The 18,325-nt window shown below is 40.0% G+C and overlaps 1 protein-coding gene across 1 annotated transcript in view; it reads left to right on the top strand.

Annotated features, from left to right (window-relative positions):
• The window catches only part of ipo11 (importin 11), a 115,548-nt gene that overhangs the window by 88,359 nt on the left and 8,864 nt on the right, over positions 1-18,325 (top strand). The window contains exon 29 of the mRNA XM_049485502.1: positions 2,964-3,048. Coding sequence (XP_049341459.1) covers positions 2,964-3,048 — 85 coding nt within the window. The remainder of the gene's footprint in view (positions 1-2,963; positions 3,049-18,325) is intronic.

Here is an 18,325-nt window from a genome sequence, read left to right as displayed (position 1 = left end):
AAAGTCTGTGCACCTATGATCGACCTCCGTATATACAGCTCTGGGGGGAAAAAAATTGCCACTTAATGATAATGTTTTTACCCAACTGAAAACCTCTGAAATATAATCAAGAGGAATGCTTCAAAAGCAGTGTGTAAGACTGGTGGAGGAGAACATGCCAAGACGCAAAGACGCATTAAAATCCAGGGTTATTCAAACAAATATTGATTTCTGCATCTCTTTTGTTATTTCAGACATTTCTCATTTTCTGCAAATAAATGCTCTAAATGACAATATTTTTATTTGGAATTTAGGAGAAATGTTGTCTGTAGTTTATAGAATAAAACATCAATGTTCATTTTACTCAAACATATACCTATAAATAACTAAATCAGACCAACTGATTCAGAAACTGAAGTGGCCTCTTAATATTTTCCAGAGCTGTTGGTGATGTGTTAGCAAGTTGAGCCAGTTGAGGATGAATTGATCTCCAACAGGGGTAAAGTTGGCATTTTAGGCACCCCATCAATGAACATCTATTTTCTTGTCTAATTTCTTTTTTTCTCTAAATGGCAAAAGAGCTAGTGCTTAGCGTGGTTAGTGACAAATGCTAATACTGCTCCAATCTCGGTGCTGGAGAACTAAACTGAAACTCCTGTATCCTCCTTACTTCAGCGGAGTGGCTTTACTGCTCTTTACAACCTGACTGGTAAAATTCATTCAGGAGGCACACCGGATTATTAGGTGCAGTGGGAAAAAATTTAAGATATTTATTTTTTTATATATATAAATTTATTTCAGATTTTTCTCCCATTTTCTCCCAATTGGGCTATCCAATTGTCCCACCCCTTTGTACGTCCCCACCACCAGTGGCACCTGCGACCCTAGGAGGACGCGGATTAGCACACACCTCCTCCGACACGTGAAGTTAGTCACCCCTTTTTTCGGCACCACCTTTAAGCCTGATGGGGAGGGAGCGCCATCTACCCACCCGGAGGTAGCAGGGCCAATATTGCTGACAATATTGCTTTGAACACCGGCAGCTGATGGCAAAGCTGCATATGAGCGGGGGTTTGAACCTGCGACCTCCCGCTCATAGTGGCAGCGCATTAGATTGCTGAACCACTCGGCGCTCCAAAATGCAAGGATTTTAAGTGCGCCTTAGAATACGAACAAAACAGTACCATGGGTTCTTCTACACAGCTTTCTAGCACTCTAACAATAAACATAAACATGTAGAGGCCCATAAAGCTAAAAAAAAAAAAAAAGTGTTTTTAGGTTGCCATTTCCTCGGTTCGAAATGTTATTAATAAATGGCAAGTAACAGGAACAGTAGAGGTCAAAATAAGAAGATCAAGAAAACTTGTAAAATTGCTAGGACATCTTGACAGAAGACCTTCAGGATGATTTAGCTTACTCTTAGTGGAAGAGTCCTGCATCCTCACCACAATGTTCAGCATCAAGTTTGCAAAAGAACATCTAAATAAGCCTGATTAATTTTAAAAACAATTTCTGTGGACCAGTGAGGTTAAATAATACTCTTTAGCCACAAACAGCAAAGATATGTTTGTAGAAAAAGTGCACAGAATGTCATGAAAAGAGAATGTCATGAAAAATCTTTCCAGCTATTAAACATGGGGGTGGATGAATCATGCTTTGGGATAGAGGGAAGAACTGATTCAACGAAATTTGAGCAAATTCTGTAAGTGAACGTAACACCATCTGTAAAAAGCTGAAGTTGAAAGGAGGAGTAGATGGGTAATGATCCTAAACACACCTCATAATCCACAATAGTGTACATCAAAAGGTGCAGGCTGAAAATATCACCATCATCATCTCTGCCTCCTGATCGAAATCTCATTGAAAATCTGTGGATAGACCTAAAAAAACAGTGAAGGCAAGGAGACCCAGAAATCTCACAGAACTGGAAGAATTGAAAGACTTTTAGAAGAAAGAACTACAACAAACGTCTGCATGCCGTTCTATAATCCAGATTTAACTGATTTAAAAATTACTGTCACGTGTTATTTGTTTCCAGTCGGTTAAATTCAGTAAATAAATAGAATTTCTGTCTGAAATGTTTCTGAAGCTCATTTTTTCACTTTCACACCATTTCTCTCTCTCTCTCTCTCTTTCTCTCTCTTTCTCTGTCTCCTTCACCTTTCTCTTGCTCTCTCTCATTCTCTGTTTCTCTCTCACTCTCTCTTTCTGTGTTTCTCTCTCACTCTCTCTCATTCTCTGTTTCTCTCTCACTCTCTCTCACTCTCATTCTGTTTCTCTCTCACTCTGTCTCACTCTCTCTCGCTTTCTCTCTGGTTCTCTCTTGCTCTCTCCCTCTTTCTCTTTCACTCTCTGTCTGTTTCTCTCTCGCTCTCTCTGTCTCTCACTTTCTCTCGCTCTCTCTTTCTCGCACTCTCTTTCTGTCTCTCTCACTCTCACTGTTTTTCTGCCTCTGTCTTTGTCTCACTCTCGCTCTGTCTCTGTTTCTCTCTCACTCTATTTCTGTCTCTGTCTTGCTCTCGCTCTCTCTGTTTCTCTCTCGCTCTCTCTCGGTTTCTCACTCTCTGTTTCTCTCTCGCTCTCTCTGTTTCTCTCTCGCTCTGTCTGTTTCTCTCTCACTCTCTCTGTTTCTCTCTCAATCTCTCTTTCTGTCTCTGTCTTTCCCTTCGCTCTCTCTCTGTTTCTCTTTCATGCTCTCTTTCTGTCTCTGTCTTGCTCTCACTCTCTGTTTCTCTCTCGCTCTCTCTGTTTCTCTTTCGTGCTCTCTTTCTGTCTCTCTCTTGCTCTCGCTCTCTCTCTGTTTCTCTTTCGCGCTCTCTTTCTGTCTCTGTCTTGCTCTCGCTCTCTCTCTGTTTCTCTCTTGCTCTCTCTGTTTCTCTTTCGCGCTCTCTTTCTGTCTCTGTCTTGCTCTCGCTCTCTCTCTGTTTCTCTCTTGCTCTCTCTCTCTCTCTCTCTCCCTCTCTCTCTCTCTCTCTCTCTCTCAGCTGTATGTTGGTCAGCAGTCTGGATGAGCCGAAGTTGTCTGATGATGAAGAGCCTCCGTCGGAACAGGACAAGAGGAGGAAGCTGGTGAGTGTTTGAGTTTGAGTCTGGGTCAGAGGTCACACAGGTCAGGGTCAGGAGCTATCACAGGACCTTACCCTCACCTTGACCCCTGACCCAAGCTGAACAACATCCACTGCAGAGTTTTTCAGTGTTAGTTTAATGTTAATATAACCTTTGTATATATAATGTAACCTTTTATATACATTATATATTCTTTTATTGTCGGGCACCACATATTAAGATATGAGCAGATCAGATACTGAAACTTAAATCTTGAAGAGATACAACCTCTAATATTTTTCTGTGCCCCCCTAGTTTATGAAACACCGCATTCCAATAATAACAATAAAATAATAACTAATGCTTTAGTGTATATCTAAATAAGGGATGAAATGGGGTGGAGTTTCAAATAGCAAATAATGATATATTAGCAAGTGAAATCCTCTTAAATATAATCTATATACAGCTCTTAAAAAATTAAGAGACCACTTTACTTCAGTTTCTCTGATTTTGCTATATATAGGTATATGTTTGAATAAAATTAACATTGTTGTTTATTCTTCAAACTACAGACAACATTTCTCCCAAATTCCAAATAAAAATATTGTCATTTAGAGCATTTATTTGATGAAAATGATAAATGGCTGAAATAACTAAAAAGATGCAGAGCTTTCAAACCTAAAATAATGCAAAGAAAACAAGTTCATATTCATACAGTTTTAAGAGTTCAGAAATCAATATTTGGTGGAATAACTCAATAACAGTTTTCATGCATCTTGGCATGTTCTCCTCCACCAGTCTTACACACTGCTTTTGGATACCTTTTTTGCCGTCACTCCTGGTGCAAAAACTCTAGCAGTTCATCTTGGTTTGATGGCTTGTGATCATTCATCTTCCTCTTGATTATATTCCAGAGTTTTTTTAATTTGGTAAAATCAAAGAAAATCATTATTTTTAAGTGGTCTCTTATTTTTTTCCAGAGCTATATCTAAATCTATATCTATATTTAGAGATTATTTAAGTAATATTATGAGAATTAATAACTTACTTATAACTTCATTGTACTTGTTTTATATAATATCTACTGAAAATGACGGATCCCATTAGCTGACTGTTTTTGCTTGATTCAAGTTTTTGTTTCTTTTGTCAAAAAAAAAATCTGCCAGTGGAATAAGACACTTTTTCAATAGATTACATTACTTTGAATGAGAAAAATGTGTTAGAAATAAGCGTAAGTTGAAAATGCACAGCAAATTATGCACTAAAGAGAAATGTTACATATGGAAACTAGATTTAAGATGATTTATTTTGCTAGGATTCACAGTTTTGCAGTGCATTGCTGGGGATGAGGTCAACAGTGTGGTGGACGGTCAGCACAGGGATGCAGGGTCAGCTCTGGGGTTTGTTATCTATAGTTTATTCAGCAGTGTGCTATTGATGGTGTATTGATGCGGTGGTTAGTGTATGTTTGTAAATGATGTCAGCAGGAGGTCAGGAGGAAGAAATGAAAGGCACTGATGACCTGCAGGAACAATGAGATTCTAATCATGTGGAGCTTAAAGATTGAAGATCAGGATTGCTCTTTCTTCAGTGTGAATTAATGTTTACATTTAGCAGGTGAACTTGTTTTACCTAAAGATACTGTAGTAAATGTGGGTGTTTATCTTCTCTTCCTCCTAAAAGAGGTGTAAAGAAACACAGAACAGGGATGTACACCAACCACGGGGATGACCAGGACATTTTAGGACCTTTAGCTGACTTTATCACAAACTTGCTTGTTCTTGGAAGGGTAACGTGTTTAAGTGGGACTTTAGGTGGATCATATTGTGCCAGTCCAGTAATTTTTTTATAATGCTTTTTTTATATTTTAAATTAGTGTTTTAAGGAGCTGGAACCCCTCATTTTGTAACAGCATCGATCTACAACCCCACAACAGAAAAGTTGGCACGGTTTAAAAAAAAAAAAAGCACTTTAATAAAAACAATTACTGTTTTTTTTTTTTTTACATTTACATTTTACATTTTTCGACATTTATTTCATTTCAGCCAGTATGAACCCAATGTTTCTTGGGAGGATAAGGAGTTTTCCACTTCGTAAAGTTATGTTTTGGCACAGAAGATCCCAAACATTGAAGTGTTTCAGGTGTTTTTTGTCCCATTATTTCTTCAAACATAAACTGTTGATTCAAAACTCGTTCTACACATTCCCTACTATGAACCAGTGATGTCATTAAGGTGTCGCTTTGTAACTTAATACTCTACTATGCACTCTACTTAACTTAGCACTTACTCAGTATTTTAATCAGACCATTTTTCTCAGTAATGTAGTATCTCTTAATTTCGTCACCTTAATAAACGCTTAATAAAATAGCTATTTGTCCACTGTCACGCAAGAGCTTTTATTTTGAAAGCTTGAACACACGTCCACAAGCTTTCTGAACTTTCAGTTCCTTTAACGCATTTAGCTGTTTCAGATGCTTTTGCTCCTACAGCTCCTCCAGATTCTTCAGTACAACTCCTTTAGATCCTTCAGCTCTTCAAATCTTTCAGCTCTTCAGATCCTTCAGCTCTTCAGATCCTTCAGCTCTTCAGATCCTTCAGCTCTTCAGGTCCTTCAGCTCTTCAGATCCTTCAGCTCTTCAGGTCCAGCTCTCGTGACTCCTCCAATTCCCTCACCTCCTCTTGCTCCCTCAGCTCTTAATCATCTGGCCCTCTCTTACTTCACTCTGCTCCGTGAGCTCCTGAAGAACGTTGAGAGTGTTTGAGTGATGGACCCTTAGCAGCAGAGCAGTGAGCCTGGAGACTAACATCTGCCTCGAGGCAGCTTTTAACTAGAGTCACGAGTTCCCTTTCCCTATCTGATCAAATGTGATATTATATAAATGTCATTTTTTATATATGCAGTGAGCGTCAACAAACCAGGACCTTTTTAGAGTAAAGCAACACTGAAAAAAACTGCAGAAATCTCGGGTAGAATGATTGTGCAGCTAAGGTGGTTCCCTCTGGTTGCTATGGTATTCTAGGTGGTTGCTAAGGTGTTGCTAATTGGTTGCTAGGTGGTCTCTATGATATCCTATTTGTTTTCTATGATGTTCTTGGTGGTCACTATCCCAGGTGGTTGCTGTAATATTGCTGAGTGGATGCTAAATGGTTGCAATGGTGTTGTTAAGTGATTGCTTTAATGATGTTATCTTGTCACTAATTCAGGCATTCTTAGATGGTTGCTATAGTATCCCAGGTGGTTGCTATGGTGTTGGTTGGTAGTAGCTAGCTAGCTTGTTGATATGTTGTTACTAGGTGTCCAAGGTGGTTTCTCTGATGTTGCTTGGTGATTGCCATGGTGGGGAAGGTGGTTGATGTGTTGTTACTAGATAATTACTAGATAAGTATCCATAGGGGTTGCTGTGATGTAGCTAGGTGGTTGCTATGAATTTTTTCAGTAATGAAGTAGTTGGTCACTTAGGTGTTGCTAGGTGGTTGCTGAGGTGTTACTTTACAGTTGCTACGGTAATGGGTTGGTTGTTGGGGTGTTGCTATGTATTATATCCCAGGTAGTTGTTGTGGTGTTTTTAAGTGGTTGTTTACTAGTTACTATGGTATACAAGGTGTTTGTTGTGGTGTTGTTAAGGTGTTCCTACATCCAGCATTTGGTTGATGTTAAATGGTTGCAGGGGTGTTCTTTGGTAATTGCTATGATGTTGTAGCTTGTCCATAATTCAGGCATTCTTATATGGTTGCTATAGTATCCCAGTTGGTTGCTATGGTGTTGGTTTCATAGTAACTAGCTGGCTGATATGTTGTTTCTAGGTGTCCCAGGTGGTTGCTTAGTTGTTGCTAGGTGGTTGCCATGGTGTGGAAGGTGGTTGATTTGTTGTTACTAGGTGGTTGCTCTGGTATCCACGGTGGTTGCTATGGTGTAGCTAAGTGGTTGCAGTGGTGTAGTTGTTGATTGTTGGGGATTGTTAATAAGTTGTTACTAGGTGTCCAAGGTGGTTTATCTGATGATTCTAGGTAGTTGCCATGCTGTGGAATGTGGTTGATGTATTGTTACTAGGTAGTTGCTCTGATATCCAAGGTGGTTGCTAGGATATAGCTAAGTGGTGGAGTGGTCGTTAGTCACTTAGGTGTTGCAAGGTGGTTGCTGAGGTGTTACTTTACTATGTATACTATGGTATACAAGGTGGTTGGTATGGTGTTGCTAAGGTGTTCGTACATGGTTGCTATGGTTGTATCCAACAGGCGATTGCTGTGGTGTTAGTAGTTAGCTAGCTGGTTGATATTGTGTTACTAGATGGTTGCTAAATTATTGCTAGTTGTTTGCTGAGTTGTTGCAATGGTGCAGATGTTGAATGGTTGCAAATGTGTGTTAGGTGGTTGCTATGGTACTGGTTGGTTTATAAGGTGCTAAAATGAGGTTACCATGGTGTTCCAGGTATTTACTAAATGCATCCGGTAGTGTTTGAAGTTGTTTCCAGGTCATTGTGGCTTTTGGTTGTAAGTGAAAATGAATGGGAGTGAATGGAAGGAAAGAATGATCAAAATTAAATGACAAATAAACGATTGTGGGTCAAAAGGACAGTGAATTTGCCCTCGAGGGCCTGCGCTGAGATAGTGTATCTGAAATAGTGTATATCAGTCTAGCAGAAGTACAGTAGATGGGCGCGCACTTTTGCTCCCCATTTCTTCCTAATAGGGAAAAAATTGGATGTTGGTGAAGTTAATACGAAAACCGTCTCAAATCAAAAAGCTGTATACAAGCTCGGATCACACAATCAGACTGAACAATGTGGAGTTGGAATAGTGTCTATTTGTAACTGTGTGACGAGTTACACCACAAAAATCCTGACGAAAAATAATAATAATAATGAGAAGAATACAAATCGGATTCCCAATGCGCAACCATGATAACAAAAAGAAAAAAAACGTAAATGATTTTGATTGAGTTTAATCTCAAACCAAAAAAATAAAAGATTTCTAAGTTCTGCACACGTCCTCGCTCTCCTCCAGCTGCCAGAGCTGCGCTGCTGAGGGGCCACCATAAAACCTGCTGGCACACACTCGTCAACAAATATGTACCAGCTGTAATCCCCCACAGTAATGCCTTCTCTTTCAAGCCCACCTGTGCACCTGCAGTGCTGCTTTATTCCTGCACCTGCTCCAGTCTCCACTCCACAACTCCACAGCCCACTTTACCACAGACCTTCATCAAAAACAACCTCGGAGTGGACCTGTTTATACCAGTTCATATCTCTCTCATCTCTCGCCTGGGTCACCGTGAGTCCCGGTGTTCTGCCGTAGTGGAGGCAGAGCTGTTTACACAACTGGTTTACACCAACCCAACCCTCCTATATTCATGATGAATGACCAAAAAGTTCAAAATTTATCTTGCCTTCGGTTCTAAATAAATGCAGCCAAAATGATCTGCTGTGTTGTTAGATTTGCAACCAGATTACGTGCATTAAGGCCTCAGTATACTTCTTGCGGAGACGACATTCGCTTGGCTTCAAACGAACGATGTGGCATAAGGTGGAGAAAACGAACAACTGCGGACACCATGCACATGAAAGCTGGGCGAACTTTACAGCCGATATGGAGGCAAAGGCGCATCCAGCTTTATGAAGCACTTATGAATTTAGACATTTTGGTAGACATTAGGGATACACATTTCCACATTATTATGGTCCATCCTAGATACATCCAAGCCTAGAAACGTTAATGCCTGACAACCCACACAGATTATCGAGACGTTTTGCACAGTCCAAATGAGAACCTACTAAGTGAAGCTTGTGTTATAAGCTACTACAGGAAATATAATCTTTATTGATCCTTTAAGATATTATAATAACTAATGCCAGAATGTTCCACTCTTATGAGGTATGTCAAAATGATTGCTCTCATTTTGCTGAAATATTTAAATATTGAATGATTGAATTTTGAAAGACATAATTATATGCTGACCTAACATCAATGTGATATTTGTCAGTTTGTTATAATGTAAACAAATATACAATAATAAAAAATAGTAAAATCACATGGCAGCATATTGAAGAGTAGACAGCAGGTTAAAGGGCTCCATCCTGTATCCCCCTCTCTAACTGACAGTAGGTGACTGGAAGTGATCTGCACTGAGATGGGGTTTGTTTACTGTAGTTTATTCAGCAGTGGGTTATTGATGGGGTATTGATGTGGTGGTTAGTGGTTAGTGTGTGTTGGTGTGTCATCAGCAGGAGGTCAGGAGTGGTCAAGAGGAAGAAATTAAAGATACTGATGACCTGCAGGGACTCGGATGATGAAATTCTAATCATGTCGAGCTTTCATACGCCAATGAAATTTTGGATCAATTTCCTTTTGAAGTCTGATGGAGACGCCGAAGTCAATCTGCACCAAATCTCAGATTCCAATCATGATGAAATATCTGCCTGAACTTACAACATTAAAATAATCTTCAAATCTGAGCTTTGATACAGAGTGTGAAAGAGCTCTCTGTAATATTGTTTCTAGGGTAGATGTCTGTAGATGACATAAGACATAGATCACTGATATTGAGTAAGGTCTTCTGAGGGGAAAAGGCTTCCACTGCATACTGATATACCAGAAGTCATGGAACTAGTGTGGTGTTCCATGACTTTTGCCATGTCCCGTGAAAGTTAAAAAACCTGCACTGACCTCCATGATATGCACTTGGAGCCTCCTACAGTGAATGTGAAAATAGAATTGCATATGTTATCAGTCCTCGCTCTGATAATTACCTTTGTGCTGCCATGAGCAGCTGGCCAGTGTTACTCAAAAGACAGCAACTATATTCCAATATACAGCTGTGGAAAAAATAAAGAGACCACTTTAGTTTCTCTGATTTTGCTATGTATAGGTATATATTTGAGTAAAATGAACACTGTTGTTTTATTCTATAAATAAATAAAACTATCGTCATTTAGAGCATTTATTTGCAGGAAATGAGAAATAGCTGAAATAACTAAAAAAAAAAAAAAGATGCAGAGCTTTCAGACCTTAAATAATGCAAAGAAAAAAGGTTCATATTGATAAAGTTTCAGAAGTTCAGAGTTCAGAAATCAATATTTGTCTAATCACATGTTCTTCACCAGTCTTACACACTGCTTTTGGATAACTTTATGCCACTCTAAGCAGTTCAGCTTGGTTTGATGGCTTGTGATCATCCACCTTCCTCTTGCTTATATTCCAGAGGTTTGAAATTCGGTAAAATCAAAGAAACTCATAATTTGGTCTTTTAAAAGTGGTCTCATATGCATGTGGAGAATTCTGCGTGGATGTGAACGCGGATGTGATTTTTCAGAGCGAGTCAGAGTCGCTTGTCTGTATGCATGGACATTTCTAGCCAGACACTGCCGGTCACAATCATTGTGTCTTCTGTGATATATCCCTGACACACATGTGATTGAGGAATCTTAAAGGCTTGCACAAATTTTTCCATCAATCTGGCACTTAGTTTTGGGCTTTGCTTGGACCTTATTCTGACTGTTCCCCAGTCATCCCTTGAGGTAGCATTATAATCAGATTACATACCATGACTTTTATTAGTAGGTTCTATGTTCTTATGGACAGATATTACAATTATGAAACTTATCTTTATAAAGTCATATACATGTACTTGATGTGATTTGTTCTGTATGATTATACCTGGAAACTTTAACATGTAATTTTTTATGACTGGGATTGGAACAAGCGATCTCCTGATAATGGTGGCAGCACCATTTTCCGCTGGATGTGTTTAATTGTGATGAGTCAGATTTTTTAAAAATAAATTAATACCACTATTTATTATGTAAGCTTGTATACTGTACTATAATGTATGCTTTATTCTGCATTATGAATATAAGCAGTGCTACACATTTCCCTCTCGTTCCCTTCCCACAGTGTGCGGGTAAGTGATGAGTGTTGATGTTTACAGATGAACTCTTCAGGCCCTGCGACACTTCAGACACTAATTGTGACCTTTCCTTTCCTGCTCCTTCAGTGCGGGATGCAGTCTTTGGGATGCTCAGAATATTAATTCGAGTCACTCTTGACTTTTGCCAAAGGTTGTCAACCTCGACTAGCTTTTCAGACCGAACAGAAAATGTGCACGTCTCTATTCCGGCGTTCCAAACATCCAGTTTCTCTCAATTTTGGATTAGCCCTCAGATATGATAGTGTGTTTGTCGACCTTGGAATAAGTGGCACTCACTTTGAAGCGTAAGAAGAAGGTAACATCCTTCTCCTGTTTTTTTTTATTTTTATAAAAGAGCCCGGCTTTGCGAAACTGTTTTCAAGTTATTTTCAGAGAGCGTATCTGAAGGGATTGAGTGTCTGGCACTGTTTTGAATGGGAATGAGTCTAGCAGATCAGGTGTCAAATTGAACATTGAGTTCTCGGGGGGTCACTCGAGGGAGAAGGAATAAAATTAACTTAAAACGATGGAAGCCAGTTTTATTGTTTGTCACACAGTTAGCTTTAGCAGATGGGCACCAGTGAAAGTGTTTGAACACTGTGCTGATGACTCACAAATGGATTTGCAGGGAGATGAAAAAAGAAAGAGAGAGAGAAAAAAAAAACACTCCAGCTGAACCAAGTCCTGATAAGAGAGTCTCTATTTGAATTTCATGTCAGCTATGGTCACTAAATCAGTATGTCATCGTTTAAAATAGCAGCGCATGTGAAGTGCCTGTGAGTCTCTGAGGATGCAGACTGCAGGAGATCTGTGTTGTTTAGTGAGTTTATTGCGTGTCAGAGTATACGGGATGATGGCAGTAAAGTCAAAGACTAGTGCTGCGTAGACCATATAATGTAATAAATATTGATTGTCCTCTGGTCTACGATGCAGGAATTATGAATCGTGTCTCTTCTCATGCTGGTCACATCGCGGTGGACTGTTACCCAGGGGAAGATTCTTCTACACAACACAGCTTTGCCACTGTTTTGGTTGCAATAGACCTTTTTCACATTTTCAGACTCCCTCAATCATCTTTACTGAGCTTCAACACCGCTAACACGAGCACAGCTAACACAGCTGTTTTATTGAGAGGAGTCACACTAGTTTAAAGTTTAAAACTTTAGATCTGTGTGAGAGAGGGAGAGAGAGAGAGAGAGATCCAGCACGCCTCCTGCATCGCTGCTGTTTACTGCTGCTCGGAGCTCCTGTGTGTACTGGAGCTCAGCGGCGGCAGCAGCTGCATTTAGATGGCGGACAAGTTTTTACAAAGCAGAGAGTTTCTTTATGATCACCACAATCTCAGAACAGACAGAATAATATAATAACGCTTACTGAGCTTCATTCTCAAAGAGAGAAAAGGCAACCTGATTTCCACTCAATCCCCACTGAGTGTGATATAATCTGAATTAATGCTGAATGAATTAATGTTGAGTTTAGTGTTTTTAATCGCTGTTTTAATTTTACTTAAATTTTTATCTAAACCGTGTGTGATTGCTGGACTTGAACGGTGGGTCACTCCGGGTTAGTTTAACTCTGGTTTCCTCGTTAAAATGACATGTAATAAACAGAGCTTCTCAGCTGGAGCTGAACATTTTAATCCTGATGAAGGATTAAAATTTAGCTATGTCAATTTAGCTATGTCAATTATCCCAGCTGCTCAGCTGGACTCCCCCTATCACTAGTGATGCCCCAACATCAGAAGGGTGAAGTCTAGCACATGCCTCCTTCGATACATGTGAAGTCATCCATCACCTTTGTGAACTGCTGCTGGTTGTGGCATTACGCGTAGCATCACAGCGCATTCGAAGGAAAGCTGTGCTCCCATACAAACAGACACGCCCACAGATGTTGTCATAGTCCGAGCTGGAGAACCTAGTTCCCGCTGAGAATAAATGTTCCTGGCTCCGGAACCTACTTTTGTTGGTGGAAGCGTGGAGAACCGGTTCAAAATTAGGTTCACAAACCAGAACATTGTCGGTTCCACGTCTGTGGAAAAACGCTAACAGACACCTTCTGTTTACCGACTTCACCCATCTACCCACCCAGAGAGAGCAAGGCAAGCTGCATGACCGGGATTCGAACCAGCGATCTCCCAAGCATAGTGGCAGCACTTAGCCTGCTGGACCACTTGTAGCCTTGGTGAATGTGTTTAACTGAATTATGTTTGTATTTAGGATTCAGCCATTGATTACAACCCAGCTGAAAATTGCTTAAAGCTGCTGTTTATGCTCTGGACCAACATAACCACCAAGGAGCCTTTTTTTATAAAGCCATTCTTTCTGTTGCTATGATTAAAATGCTTTTCTATCTGGATTCTGGATAGACTTCAGTGAACAGTTCATCATCTTCTATAACTTCTCTGCTATAGTCTATTAGGTGAGTCCATTTGTCTGCTCAGTTTTCTAAGGTGTCCTTGCAGTTGAGAAGAGTTTTTAAACAAAAACTAATCTTGACAGGCGCCACATTTAATACACTTTTCAGAGCCATAATACATCAAAACATCCAGGATATACATACTCTGACGGGGTAAAAGTCATGGAATAGCAGTATGTATATTGATCATGGCCTTGTATAGCTTTTGTATAAGTTCAAAGTGAATGATGTGAGGCCTAAAATGGGTGTCCAGGTGGATGGTACATTCCATTTCTGGCGTTTTGCTGGTATTTTACGTTCCGAGATCCTCACTGTCATGTGTACCAGGAATACCATACCTCATTGAAGGCATTACCACCAACAGTGGAGAGATAGAATTGTTTGACTAGAATTTTCTGTGCAAAGAGACAAGCAACCCATGCTCATATTCTGCAGATCAGTGCAGCATTCTTTAGCTATTCCTTAACTAGCATTCTTTAGCTATTCCTTAACTAGCATTCTTTACCTATTTTTTAGCAATTTTTTGGTGTATATTTATTTAAATGTGTTTTAAACGAGCCTTGCTATGTATGCCAACCTGGATAGTGCTACTCATAGATACTCTCAGTTGCTTATCCATCAGATCTTTTTCTGAACACCATTACTGCCTTATCTTCTGAATCTTTCCTCTGTCTGATTCCACCGGCTTTTCTTTATCTTTCTGATAACCTGACTTTCCTGTACAGACAAAGAATGAGTGCCTCCCCTTTTTGGGTCTCATGCTATTATGGTGTTTCTGTTTTAATTCTCATTTCTATTCATTGTTTTTAGAGGTTCATCCTCATGATCTTAGGGATGTTCTTTTGACTCCCACCTTCTCTCAGTGCATCTTTCTATTGCTCTTATATTATGGTTCTGCTTTGGGGTCTTGTGTTTTAAACTCATGCTCATATGGTGGTTCTTCTTTTGAGTTTTGGTATCTCTCACATGTTCTGCTATATCTTCTTTTGGGGATTGTCACTTTGAATCTTGGTTCCTCTCAACGGTTCTTCCACATGGTCCTTCTGTGATTCTCGCTTTGAGTCTAGGTTCCTTTCAGAGGTTCCTCTTCACGCTCTCTTCTTGAGTATCAGTTGGTTTCCCATTCGAGTCTTAGTTTCTCTCATTGGGTTTTTCTCATTAGGTTGCCCTCGTTTTGAAGCTTGGTTTGGTGTAAATTATTTATCTTCAGGCTCTTATATAGGTTATGTTGGCTTCTTTGGAGTCTAGGTTCCTCTCAGTGGAACCTAGAAGGTTCTCCTTTTGAGTCTTGGATTCTCTAAGTGGATTTTCCTTACTTTCTTAAAGGGGTTTTCTTTTGAAGTTCTTTTAAGTTTTGGTTCCTTTCAGAAGTTCTTTCTCGTGTTGAAATGGTTGTTCTTTTTTTTTCCTCATGCTCTTAAATATGTCTCAATTTCTCTTTTTTTTTCCTCAGGCTCTTATTGAGTTTCCCCTTTTTTGTGACTTGGTTCTTCTCAGCTAAAGCAAGTATTCTAAAATGTCACAGTTAAAAAGTAATTGTGAAAGTGCTTTAATTATTAAAAGTGTAGAGCATCAACTTGATACAGTTAGAGCTTTAGGGAGTCGATGGAGGACATGCAGAACAGCAGCTGTCCTGCTGTAGTTCATTAGTGTGTGTGTTCATATTGTGCCTATGTACGCGTCTGTGTGTGTGTGTGTGTGTGAATACAGGCTGGTGCTTTTCTGCGACAGCCAGCCTTTCCCAGGGTAATTAGAGATCACTGTAACAGAGGTTCGATTAACATCATCAGTGAGGTAGTGGTGCCGGGCCTCTAATGAGAACATGGTTAATGGACATGCCTGCAAAGTCATCCATTCCATTTAGCAGATATTAAAACTGGCCCATAAACAGGACTGCCGAGGAGGACCGTGTGCAGCTCATTAAGATGCAGTGTTTCAGGTATTTCTGTAATTATATAATTCCTCTAACAGCGCTGAGAGCTTCTAGCAGTTGATCGCTGTACATTTGGACCCCAAAAAAATTGCTGCCGCATTTGAACTCCCATTTACGGTTCACACCTGAATGATTAAGGGCTCGGTATTGGAACACTTGATAATTGGATAGAATTCCATAAAATCCTCATGGCCACGTCTGAGTTTACTGACACGGTGTAAAATCTGATAGCCGCTCTCTCTGACAGCAGTGAAGTATCTGCTGATGAGATCTGTTACAACCAGAGCTATATAAAACAGATTACAGCCACCGTTAGCTCTTATGTTTTATGGTTGTACAGGAAACTGCCGTAAGTCTGGGTTGCCAGACGCAGATCCCAGTTCTTTAATACTTTTATTCTTTTGCTTTGTTGCACCAGATGCATTTTAACTTTGTAATTAACTTTATAATGTGGGGAAAACTGGATCCCTTCAGACTCTACAGCTGGCCTTTAATTAAACCAGCAAACAGAGAATTAGGTTAAATTCAGTTCAGTTTTATTTCTGTAGCTCTTACAGCTGTCAGTGCCCCAATCTCGAAATGAGGGTGCAGCCCCTGAGAGGGAGACTGTGTCAGATAAAACTCTCCAACAGCATGAGAAAAAAAAATTCCCCATTGAGGGGAAATGAGGCTTAAAAGATGAACTACCCTTAGAGCATGAGGGGAAAAATGCTGAGAGGAACTGAAACTCAAAATGAGAAACTCTCTAAGAGCATGAGGATGGATCCCGGTGAAAGACCGGAGAATTTTAAGAAAGTATAAGGTGAGGAAATAAGATTTAAAAAAGAAACTTCCTTATGAGCTCGAGGAAGGACCACTGATAACAACTGAGACTCAAAAAGGAACCTTAGTATGAGCTTGAGAAAGAACCACTGATAAGAACAGAGACTCTAAAAAAAAGATCCTCCATAACAGCACAAGGAAAAACTACTAAAGAAACAAAGCTAAAAAGGAGAACCTATCTAAGAGCATAAGAAGGGATCAGTAAGCAGAACTGAGACTCCATGTGAGAACTCTATGAAAGTATGAGAAGAGTATTAGGAGAGAAGTTAAGACTCAGAAATGAAGGTTCGTACCAGCAAAAGGAAAATAATTAGATTAGACTCAAAAGGAGAATCTCCCAAGGAGCGTTCAGAAGACCACAAAGAAGAACCACTAGTGAGTCAAGACTCCAGAGAAGAACTGCAAGGAAAGAACATTTGGACAAACTGAGACTCAAAGAAGAACTGGCCTAAGGTATAAGAAAGAACCATTGAGAGAAACCATGACTCAAAAGAAGAATGCTTGTAAAATGTGTGGAGCCAAGAATCAAAAGGAGAACATTCCTGACAACACAAGGAGGAACCACTGAGAAGAACTGAAACTCCATAGGACAACTCTATGAACGTATTAGGAGAGGATATAAGACTTAAAAACGAAGGTCCTTTCCAGGATGAGGAAGAACCACTGGAAAGAATGAGACTCAAAAGGAGAAGCTCCTAAGGAGCTTTCAGAAGAACCACAAAGAAGAACCACTGATGAGCCAAGACTCTAGAGAAGAACTGCGAGGAAGGAACATTAGGACAAATCAAGACTTGAATAAAAACTGATATGAAGCATAAGAAAGAACCACTGAGAAACCAAGACTCCAAAGGAGAATGTTCCTGACAACACAAGGAGGAACCACTGAGAAGAATGGGAACTCAAAAGGACAACTCTCTTAAAAGTGTGAGAAAGAACCATTGACGGAAACAGAGAGTGTAAAGAGGGACATTTCTAAGAGTTTGAAGAAGAACTTCTAAAGGGAACCAAGACTCAAAGAAGAACCTCTGTACAAGCAAAAGGAAAAGAACCTGTATAGAGGAACCTTCTTAACATCATGAGGTAAAACTTATGCCTAAAGACGGAATTCAAAAAGGAATCCTCCCTAAGAACGTGAGGAAGAACCGCTGAGACAAACAGTAAAGCTAAACCAATCACCTGTCTTAATGAAGTGGGTGGAGAAGATAAAGAGGACACCCTGCTGATCTTTGATGCAGATGGACTGATGTGTTACGTGAGTGATTTTTTGGTGAGACTCCCTCCTTAATCAGTGTTTAACATGCACACACGACTGGAAGGGCCAAAGGAGTCTCATTAGGTATTCTGCGGTCTGTTCGCCTGCCGTCCCCAATGAAATACATCACAGCCAAAGCACCCCATTAATATCTTGTACATTCAATGTGAGGAGGCTCTGGGCGCCGGGCCGAGCCGGTGCTGACTCTGCAGTTCCTGGCCGTGACTTTTGGAGGTGGAGTCACGTTTAATAGTGTCTCAAGAAGAACAGTTACGGAGACTCGCTCGTCCCTGAAGTGTTTCGTATGCAAACTACCACTTTGACCTTTACTTTTCTTTAATGGGTTTATTGGCTCTGGTTTTAATGTATTCCCATTTCTGGCAGCGCATATCCATACAGAGGGAACACTCCCAACCAAGTGCTAAAAGTAGTTCTAAGGTTTTATTGGAAGATGCAACCTATATAAAGCTTTCCGTCCAAAATTCCTGTATATTTTAAGAAGCCAAGGATTTTCCAAAACTTTGAGAATAAATAATGCGAACCACTGAGACAGTAAACACCAAGAAGTTGATGGAACTGAATCAAACTTTTTTGGTGTGAACGTAATGATATATATTTAAGTGATTACAACCTTACAGTGAAGGGATAAGACAAGTTGTGCAAAACTGAGTAATTGAAAGGAGATACTAGTATCCTGTTGGGCCACCTCTAGCTTGGATACAAGATGAGAGATACAAAGTTGGGCATGGAGGCGTAGATGTTCTGCCCACAGATGTTTCAGCTAGTCCTGTAGATCCTGCACAATCGTAGGTTACCGAAGCTGGCATCCCAGCTGGTCCCATAAATGCTCAATTGGTGCTCAATCTTGCAACCAGGCAGACCAAGGAATGGTTGCACTCTGGCGGAAACATTTCTCTGAAACCCTTGTTGGTGTGGGTGAGGATTCTCCTGCTGAAAATACCCATAGTAGGCCA

This window comes from Astyanax mexicanus, chromosome 12 (assembly GCF_023375975.1).
Source record: "Astyanax mexicanus isolate ESR-SI-001 chromosome 12, AstMex3_surface, whole genome shotgun sequence".
Classification (NCBI taxonomy): domain Eukaryota; kingdom Metazoa; phylum Chordata; class Actinopteri; order Characiformes; family Acestrorhamphidae; genus Astyanax; species Astyanax mexicanus.
The sequence above is the reverse complement of the archived record's forward strand: the minus strand, read 5'-3'. Positions and strand labels throughout refer to the sequence as shown.